The 11,412-nt window shown below is 44.5% G+C and overlaps 1 protein-coding gene and 1 pseudogene across 1 annotated transcript; one reads left to right on the forward strand and one right to left on the reverse strand.

The window, feature by feature from the left end:
* LOC138667117 (adenosine receptor A1 pseudogene) lies at nt 1-1,292 on the forward strand (annotated as a pseudogene).
* Nucleotides 1,293-3,937: 2,645 nt separating this feature from the next.
* SNRPD2 (small nuclear ribonucleoprotein D2 polypeptide) lies at nt 3,938-7,254 on the reverse strand. Its single transcript, XM_069746151.1, has 3 exons — nt 7,163-7,254; nt 4,387-4,566; nt 3,938-4,306 (listed from the first exon to the last, which is right to left on the reverse strand). Coding segments are annotated over exons 1-3 (357 nt in total). The 5' UTR covers nt 7,165-7,254; the 3' UTR covers nt 3,938-4,131.
* Nucleotides 7,255-11,412: the final 4,158 nt, after the last annotated feature.

An 11,412-nucleotide genomic window follows, 5' to 3' on the forward strand; every position in this document is an offset into this window, starting at 1 on the left:
TGGGATGATCAGTTATCCCCCATGTTGCCGGCCATGAATCTCTCGTCCGCTGTTCCCGTGATCCCTGCCTCCGCCCCTTTGGTTACTGTGTCCAATGTTCCCTACTTGGTGACAGAAGTGTTGACGGCGATCATCTCTGTGGTGGGCAACACTCTTATATGCCTGGCGATTATAAATGACCGCAGGCTCCGCACCGTCACCAACAACTTCCTGCTGTCTCTTGCCGCTGCGGACATGCTGGTGGGAGCCGTGGCCATCCCTTGTGCCATCATGCTGGACCTGGGCATAGCTCGCTGCAGTCTGTTCTCCTGCTTACTCATGCTCTGCAACCTCATGACATTTTCTTTGGCGTCCATCTTCGGACTTTTAGCAATAGCGGTAGAGCGCTACATCTCCATCTTATGCCCCTTCCATTACCGTTCTCTGGTCACGCCTCGAGCTTCCATAATAGTGATAATCTGTACTTGGATACTAGCGGCACTCACCGGTTTGATGCCGCTCATGGGATGGCGTAAATCATTCCCTCCCGAAAGCGAGTGCCTCTTCAGTAGCCTCATCTCAGAGTCTTACATGGTTTACTTGATATTTTTTGGCTGTGTGATCCCACCGCTGGTCACCATGCTTGTGCTCTACGCCCGAATCTTCCTGGAAATTCGGAGGCAGATCCGACAGATTGCAGAATGGGCAGTGGACGTGAGCCGGAGGAGGAGGAGACGACGCATCGTGGTCAGGGAGTTCCGTATGGCCACCTCGCTGTTCATTGTCGTCTTCTGCTTCGTTGTCTGCTGGTTCCCCATTCATATCCTCAACGTTGTGCGACTCTTCTGCCCTCAGTGTTTGGTGCCCACGGACCTGGTGCTCACCGCTGTGATACTCTCTCACGCCAACTCTGCTATAAACCCCATTATTTATGTTTTTCGAATGAGAACTTTCCGACGGGCGATAGAAGCCACGCTGTCCTGCTCCTGTGGCACAAGCGCCGTGGGAAGCGTCACTGCGACCAGCCTGGCAAAAGCCGCCCATGAACAGAGGGGCGGAGGTCAAATCAGGGATGTTCCTCTGCCTGGCACCTAACCTTATTGGAAAAAATCTAAGCGAATAAAATCCTCTGGGTCCTTTTATCCTATCGCTGGATCTGAGACTGCAATGATTTCCTGATGGTCTCTTACTTGACCTCATGTAATCTTCTGTTTGTGAGCGCCAAGAGGACCGTGCTATTCACACGCAAGTCTGTAGTGATGGCTGAGTTTGGTGCTTCCCTGCAGCTGCCATGTCAGTCCGCACTGCGGTTCTGGCATTCTGTTCATGAAGCTGTCCGCCAGATAAGGGACAGCACTGCACAGGTTGACTATGAGGCTCCAGTTCTGTAACTTTTTACAAAATGCTCAGTAATATTGCAACTTGACCACCTGTGGTGGTTTTGGAGGACGGTGGTAGTCACGGGGGGAGCTTTGGAGACCAATGATGTAATAATTAGTGATGAGCGAGCATGCTCGGGTGCTAGCCGAGTATCTTGGGTGTGCTCAAATACGATCTGAGTCCCTGCGGCTGGATGATTTGTAGCGGTCTAAGAGCCGCAAAACATGCAGCCGCGGGGGACCCAAATATATTCGAGCACGCATGAGATACTCAGATAACAACCAAGCACGCTCGCTCATCACTAGTAATAATGTGACTGCAGTGAAATAAATGTGTTATAAAAGGTGTTTAATGTCTATTAAAGATCATTATTACCGGTAAGTTACAGGGTATGTCCGCGAGGAGGAAGGGGCGCATTACACCGGAAGATCAATGGTTGCCGGGTGCGGACCGCTCAGAAGCGCTGCTCAGCCGGCAGGTGAGGCTCCTGCACCGAGCGATCCATGGGGCATAGGTAGATTTCTAGACAATCTGTGGCTCAGTACAAATATGTAACTTTATCAATTTAGTATATTTGTATCAACCCACAGAATAGTGTTTAATTTGCAATGTTGCATGTTATACTATTGCACTAAAACAAATCACTAATTTATTTTTTTATTGGGGGTGGTCGCTATTTGGAGACCACCTTTTTCCTTTCCAGTGTGAGGCATGATTTTTGTGTAATGAGCTGGAGTTTATTGGTAGCATTTTATGATACGTACAACAGATCAGTTTTTAGCTAATTTTTTATGAGGCGTGATGAACAAACATTGCAGTTCACCATATTTTTTCTAATATAGAAAAAGTTGTATATTTTGAGTCGATACAGATGTGGCGATACTAAAAACATATTTTTTTTGGGGGGTGGAGCGCACCGATGGGATGGATAGAGCCCAGAGTAGTGATTGGCTATCCCAGACAACCCCTTAGAAAGCGAATAAGGTTGTGGTAAAGTAACACTGACCAAGGAAGTGGCTGCAATCAGAATCTTATCATGTATCTCTGTATGCATGAAGCTCCCCCTACTGGTGGCTGCAATCAGAATCTTATGTATCTCTGTATACAGGGAGCTCCCCCTAGTGGTGGCTGCAATCAGAATCTTATGTATCTCTGTATACAGGGAGCTCCCCCTAGTGGTGGCTGCAGAGTCTTATCATGTATCTCTGTATACAGGGAGCTCCCCCTAGTGGTGTCTGCAGACAGAACCTTATAATGTATCTCTGTATACAGGGAGCTCCCCCTAGTGGTGGCTGCAGACAGAATCTTATGTATCTCTGTATACAGGGAGCTCCCCCTAGTGGTGGCTGCAGACAGAATCTTATCATGTATCTGTATACAGGGAGCTCCCCCTAGTGGTGTCTGCAGACAGAACCTTATAATGTATCTCTGTATACAGGGAGCTCCCCCTAGTGGTGTCTGCAGACAGAACCTTATAATGTATCTCTGTATACAGGGAGCTCCCCCTAGTGGTGGCTGCAGACAGAATCTTATCATGTATCTGTATACAGGGAGCTCCCCCTAGTGGTGTCTGCAGACAGAACCTTATAATGTATCTCTGTATACAGGGAGCTCCCCCTAGTGGTGACTGCAGACAGAATCTTATCATGTATCTGTATACAGGGAGCTCCCCCTAGTGGTGGCTGCAGACAGAATCTTATCATGTATCTCTGTATACAGGGAGCTCCCCCTAGTGGTGGCTGCAGACAGGATCTTATGTATCTCTGTATACAGGGAGCGCCCCCTAGTGGTGGCTGCAGACAGGATCTTATCATGTATATCTGTATACAGGGAGCTCCCCCTAGTGGTGGTTGCAGACAGGATCTTATCGTGTCTCTCTATATATATATATAGTGAGCTCCCCCTAGTGGTGGCTGCAAACAGGATCTTATGTATCTCTGTATACAGTGAGCTCCCCCTAGTGGTGGCTGCAGACAGGATCTTATCATGTATCTCTGTATACAGGGAGCTCCCCCTAGTGGTGGCTGCAGACAGAATCTTATCATGTATCTCTGTATACAGGGAGCTCCCCCTAGTGGTGGCTGCAGACAGGATCTTATCATGTATCTCTGTATACAGGGAGCTCCCCCTAGTGGTGGCTGCAGACAGAATCTTATCATGTATCTCTGTATACAGGGAGCTCCCCCTAGTGGTGACTGCAGACAGGATCTTATCATGTATCTCTGTGTACAGGGAGCTCCCCCTAGTGGTGGCTGCAGACAGGATCTTATCATGTATCTCTGTATACAGGGAGCTCCCCCTAGTGGTGACTGCAGACAGGATCTTATCATGTATCTCTGTATACAGGAAGCTCCTCTTAGTGGTTGCTGCAGACAGGATCTTATCATGTATCTCTGTATACAGGGAGCTCCCCCTAGTGGTGGCTGCAGACAGGATCTTATCATGTATCTCTGTATACCGGGAGCTCCCCCTAGTGGAGGTTTGTTCTATCACTGTGACTATTAGCATTTTTTTCCTGACCCCAATGACATTCTTCTGTGTAGACAGACCCCCTCCCCAGAAACACAGTGAGTTGACATTTCAGATCTGCAGATTCTGTTTATTACAAAAACAAATAAAAATCAGAAGAAACACAGGCTCCCAAAAAGTCTGAAACAAAAAAAAAATGTATAAGACCCTAAAAATGTGAGAGTCCTCAGCGCTTCCACCTTTTGGGCATGAGCTACCATAGACAAAATGAGAGGGTCGGGGGCAATGCAGGTGGTGACGCCATCACTTTCCAGCCAGCAGCGGGTTCCTGAGCACCACTATGACGCTGTCTCCTCGCAGAAACATCTTGGAGATGTATCTGTCCTTGTTGACTGGCTTGGATTTCTTCTTTCCCTTGCCGCTCTTAGGGACCTCGGTCCACATTTCCTTAACATTTTCTAGGACCATGTTACAGTGCCTGCATGGGAAAATAAAGGGCGGCATAAGAAGGAGAAACTATGGGGTGATCATTACCCGCTGGAGCCTGCAGGCACTCACCTGTCAAAGGCCTTCACCCTCCCCAGCAGCTTCTTGTTGTTCCTGCAGTTGATGAGCACCTGGGTGTTGTTCTTCACAGACTGTGTGAGCACCGACAGGGGCCCCGTGTTAAACTCTTCCTCCTCCCGCTTCTGCAGCTCATCAGGGGTCATCTCACTCTTCGGCTTGTTTAGGAGACTCCTGAAGGTAACAGAAAGTGAAGGAAGGTAAAATACATGTAGAATACACAGAACGACCAGAAGTGGGCACCACAGAACCAGGCATGATATATCCCACCCTGTACATTACCTGGAGGGAATCGCCAAACCAAGTCCCCCTCATAGACGATATGTGACATCCTCTACATTATACGGGGGTCCCATACACGATATAGGACATCCTCTACATTATACGGGGGTTCCATACACGATATACGACATTCTCTACATTATACGGGGGTCTCATACACGATATATGACATCTATACATTATACGGGGGTCCCATACACGATATATGACATCCTCTACATTATACGGGGGTCCCATACACGATATATGACATCCTCTACATTATATGGGGGTCCCATACACGATATATGACATCTATACATTATATGGGGGTCTCACACACGATATATGACATCTATACATTATATGGGGGTCTCGCACACGATATATGACATCTATACATTATACGGGGGTCTCATACACGATATATATGACATCTATACATTATACGGGGGTCCCATACACGATATATGACATCTATACATTATATGGGGGTCTCACACACACGATATATGACATCTATACATTATGGGGGTCTCACACACACGATATATGACATCTATACATTATATGGGGGTCTCACACACGATATATGACATCTATACATTATATGGGGGTCTCACACACGATATATGACATCTATACATTATATGGGGGTCTCACACACAATATGACATCTATACATTATATGGGGGTCTCACACACGATATATGACATCTATACATTATATGGGGGTCTCACACACGATATATGACATCTATACATTATATGGGGGTCTCACACACGATATATGACATCTATACATTATATGGGGGTCCCATACACGATATATGACATCTATACATTATATGGGGGTCCCACACACGATATATGACATCTATACATTATATGGGGGTCTCACACACGATATATGACATCTATACATTATATGGGGGTCTCACACACACGATATATGACATCTATACATTATGGGGGTCTCACACACGATACATGACATCCTCTATATCAGTGTTCCCCAACTCCGGTCCTCAAGAGCCACCAACAGGTCATGTTTTCAGGATTTCCTTAGTATTGCCCAGGTGATTGAATGCTTGCCTGTCTAGGTAATGCAATTATCACCTGTGCAATACTAAGGAAATCCTGAAAACATGACCTGTTGGTGGCTCTTGAGGACCGGAGTTGGGGAACACTGCTCTATATTATATGGGGGTCTCATACACGATATATGACATCTATACATTATATGGGGGTCCCATACACGATATATGACATCTATACATTATATGGGGGTCTCATACACGATACATGACATCCTCTACATTATACGGGGGTTCCATACACGATATACGACATCCTCTACATTATACGGAGGTCTCATACACGATATACGACATCCTCTACATTATACGGGGGTCCCATACACGATATATGACATCCTCTACATTATACGGGGGTCCCATACATGATATGACATCCTCTACATTATACGGGGGTCCCATACACGATATATGACATCCTCTACATTATACGGGGGTCCCATACATGATATATGATATCTATACATTATATGGGGGTCCCATACACGATATATGACATCCTCTACATTATACGGGGGTCCCATACATGATATATGACATCTATACATTATACGGGGGTCCCATACACGATATATGACATCCTCTACATTATACGGGGGTTCCATACACGATATATGACATCCTCTACATTATACGGAGGTCTCATACACGATACACGACATCCTCTACATTATACGGGGGTCCCATACACGATATATGACATCCTCTACATTATACGGAGGTCTCATACACGATATATGACATCCTCTACATTATACGGGGGTTCCATACACGATATACGACATCCTCTACATTATACGGAGGTCTCATACACGATATATGACATCCTCTACATTATACGGGGGTCTCATACACGATATATGACATCCTCTACATTATACGGGGGTCTCATACACGATATATGACATCCTCTACATTATACGGGGGTTCCATACACGATATATGACATCCTCTACATTATACGGGGGTCTCATACACGATATATGACATCCTCTACATTATACGGGGGTCTCATACACGATATATGACATCCTCTACATTATACGGGGGTTCCATACACGATATATGACATCCTCTACATTATACGGGGGTCTCATACACGATATATGACATCTATACATTATACGGAGGTCTCATACACGATATATGACATCCTCTACATTATACGGGGGTCCCATACACGATATATGACATCCTCTACATTATACGGAGGTCTCATACACGATATATGACATCCTCTACATTATACGGGGGTCCCATACACGATATATGACATCCTCTACATTATACGGGGGTCAAATACACCATAAATCACACTTCTACGTTATACGGGGGTCGCACACACAATATATGACACCTCTACAATATAAGGGGTCTTATACAGTGCTACATCAGCCGCACGGGTCACTCACATCTTTCCCTCTTCACGTTGTTCCGCCGATTCTCACTATCCGGCAAAAGGACTTCCGCTTCCGGGAGTAGCGGGGTCATAGGACACTTCCGCTCACTGTTGTCATGGTGACGGCTCACTGTAGGAGCACACATACGAAGGAATGGCGCCTCCCTCCACCAGTGAGAAAGCGGCATAGAGCAAACAGTAAAAGTGTCTGATGCCGGGAGACACCGGAGGAAAAGCGGCACATGGATGGAAATAAAAGAGCAGATATCGGGGCAGTATAGATGTATATAGAGGAGATGTACAGATATCGGGGGCAGTGTAGATGTATATAGAGGGGATGTACAGATATCGGGGCAGTATAGATGTATATAGAGGAGATGTACATATATCGGGGCAGTATAGATGTATATAGAGGAGATGTACAGATATCGGGGGCAGTGTAGATGTATATAGAGGAGATGTACAGATATCGGGGGCAGTATAGATGTATATAGAGGAGATGTACAGATATCGGGGGCAGTGTAGATGTATATAGAGGAGATGTGCAGATATCGGGGCAGTATAGATGTATATAGAGGAGATGTACAGATATCGGGGCAGTATAGATGTATATAGAGGAGATGTACAGATATCGGGGGCAGTATAGATGTATATAGAGGAGATGTACAGATATCGGGGGCAGTGTAGATGTATATAGAGGAGATGTGCAGATATCGGGGCAGTATAGATGTATATAGAGGAGATGTACAGATATCGGGGCAGTATAGATGTATATAGAGGAGATGTACATATATCGGGGCAGTATAGATGTATATAGAGGAGATGTACAGATATCGGGGGCAGTGTAGATGTATATAGAGGAGATGTGCAGATATCGGGGCAGTATAGATGTATATAGAGGAGATGTACAGATATCGGGGCAGTATAGATGTATATAGAGGAGATGTACAGATATCGGGGCAGTATAGATGTATATAGAGGAGATGTACAGATATCGGGGGCAGTATAGATGTATATAGAGGAGATGTACAGATATCGGGGCAGTATAGATGTATATAGAGGAGATGTACAGATATCGGGGCAGTATAGATGTATATAGAGGAGATGTACAGATATCGGGGCAGTATAGATGTATATAGAGGAGATGTACAGATATCGGGGCAGTATAGATGTATATAGAGGAGATGTACAGATATCGGGGCAGTATAGATGTATATAGAGGAGATGTACAGATATCGGGGGCAGTGTAGATGTATATAGAGGAGATGTACAGATATCGGGGGCAGTGTAGATGTATATAGAGGAGATGTACAGATATCGGGGGCAGTGTAGATGTATATAGAGGAGATGTACAGATATCGGGGCAGTATAGATGTATATAGAGGAGATGTACAGATATCGGGGCAGTATAGATGTATATAGAGGAGATGTACAGATATCGGGGCAGTATAGATGTATATAGAGGAGATGTACAGATATTGGGGGCAGTATAGATGTATATAGAGGAGATGTACAGATATCGGGGCAGTATAGATGTATATAGAGGAGATGTACAGATATCGGGGGCAGTATAGATGTATATAGAGGAGATGTACAGATATCGGGGGCAGTGTAGATGTATATAGAGGAGATGTACAGATATCGGGGCAGTATAGATGTATATAGAGGAGATGTACAGATATCGGGGCAGTATAGATGTATATAGAGGAGATGTACAGATATCGGGGCAGTATAGATGTATATAGAGGAGATGTACAGATATTGGGGGCAGTATAGATGTATATAGAGGAGATGTACAGATATCGGGGCAGTATAGATGTATATAGAGGAGATGTACAGATATTGGGGCAGTATAGATGTATATAGAGGAGATGTACAGATATCGGGGGCAGTGTAGATGTATATAGAGGAGATGTACAGATATCGGGGGCAGTATAGATATATATAGAGGAGATGTACAGATATCGGGGCAGTATAGATGTATATAGAGGAGATGTACAGATATTGGGGCAGTGTAGATGTATATAGAGGAGATGTACAGATATTGGGGGCAGTGTAGATGTATATAGAGGAGATGTACAGATATCGGGGGCAGTATAGATGTATATAGAGGAGATGTAAAGATATTGGGGGCAGTATAGATGTATATAGAGGAGATGTACAGATATCGGGGCAGTATAGATGTATATAGAGGAGATGTACAGATATCGGGGCAGTATAGATGTATATAGAGGAGATGTACAGATATTGGGGCAGTGTAGATGTATATAGAGGAGATGTACAGATATTGGGGGCAGTATAGATGTATATAGAGGAGATGTACAGATATCGGGGCAGTATAGATGTATATAGAGGAGATGTGCAGATATCGGGGCAGTATAGATGTATATAGAGGAGATGTACAGATATCGGGGCAGTATAGATGTATATAGAGGAGATGTACAGATATCGGGGCAGTATAGATGTATATAGAGGAGATGTACAGATATCGGGGCAGTATAGATGTATATAGAGGAGATGTAAAGATATTGGGGGCAGTATAGATGTATATAGAGGAGATGTACAGATATCGGGGCAGTATAGATGTATATAGAGGAGATGTGCAGATATCGGGGCAGTATAGATGTATATAGAGGAGATGTACAGATATTGGGGCAGTGTAGATGTATATAGAGGAGATGTACAGATATCGGGGGCAGTATAGGTGTATATAGAGGAGATGTACAGATATCGGGGCAGTGTAGATGTATATAGAGGAGATGTACAGATATCGGGGGCAGTATAGATGTATATAGAGGAGATGTACAGATATCGGGGGCAGTGTAGATGTATATAGAGGAGATGTACAGATATCGGGGGCAGTGTAGATGTATATAGAGGAGATGTACAGATATTGGGGCAGTATAGATGTATATAGAGGAGATGTGCAGATATCGGGGCAGTATAGATGTATATAGAGGAGATGGACAGATATCGGGGGCAGTATAGATGTATATAGAGGAGATGGACAGATATCGGGGGCAGTATAGATGTATATAGAGGAGATGTACAGATATCGGGGGCAGTATAGATGTACATAGAGGAGATGTACAGATATCGGGGCAGTGTAGATGTATATAGAGGAGATGTACAGATATCGGGGCAGTATAGATGTATATAGAGGAGATGTACAGATATCGGGGGCAGTATAGATGTATATAGAGGAGATGTACAGATATCGGGGGCAGTGTAGATGTATATAGAGGAGATGTGCAGATATCGGGGCAGTATAGATGTATATAGAGGAGATGTACAGATATCGGGGGCAGTGTAGATGTATATAGAGGAGATGTACTGATATCGGGGGCAGTGTAGATGTATATAGAGGAGATGTACAGATATCGGGGGCAGTGTAGATGTATATAGAGGAGATGTGCAGATATCGGGGGCAATATAGATGTATATAGAGGAGATGTACAGATATCGGGGGCAGTATAGATGTATATAGAGGAGATGTGCAGATATCGGGGCAGTATAGATGTATATAGAGGAGATGTACAGATATCGGGGGCAGTATAGATGTATATAGAGGAGATGTGCAGATATCGGGGCAGTATAGATGTATATAGAGGAGATGTACAGATATCGGGGCAGTATAGATGTATATAGAGGAGATGTACAGATATCGGGGCAGTATAGATGTATATAGAGGAGATGTACAGATATCGGGGCAGTATAGATGTATATAGAGGAGATGTAAAGATATTGGGGGCAGTATAGATGTATATAGAGGAGATGTACAGATATCGGGGCAGTATAGATGTATATAGAGGAGATGTGCAGATATCGGGGCAGTATAGATGTATATAGAGGAGATGTACAGATATTGGGGCAGTGTAGATATATATAGAGGAGATGTACAGATATCGGGGGCAGTATAGGTGTATATAGAGGAGATGTACAGATATCGGGGCAGTGTAGATGTATATAGAGGAGATGTACAGATATCGGGGGCAGTATAGATGTATATAGAGGAGATGTACAGATATCGGGGGCAGTGTAGATGTATATAGAGGAGATGTACAGATATCGGGGGCAGTGTAGATGTATATAGAGGAGATGTACAGATATTGGGGCAGTATAGATGTATATAGAGGAGATGTGCAGATATCGGGGCAGTATAGATGTATATAGAGGAGATGGACAGATATCGGGGGCAGTATAGATGTATATAGAGGAGATGGACAGATATTGGGGGCAGTATAGATGTATATAGAGGAGATG

Source organism: Ranitomeya imitator, chromosome 2, assembly GCF_032444005.1.
Source record: "Ranitomeya imitator isolate aRanImi1 chromosome 2, aRanImi1.pri, whole genome shotgun sequence".
In the NCBI taxonomy this organism is placed as follows: Eukaryota; Metazoa; Chordata; class Amphibia; order Anura; family Dendrobatidae; genus Ranitomeya; species Ranitomeya imitator.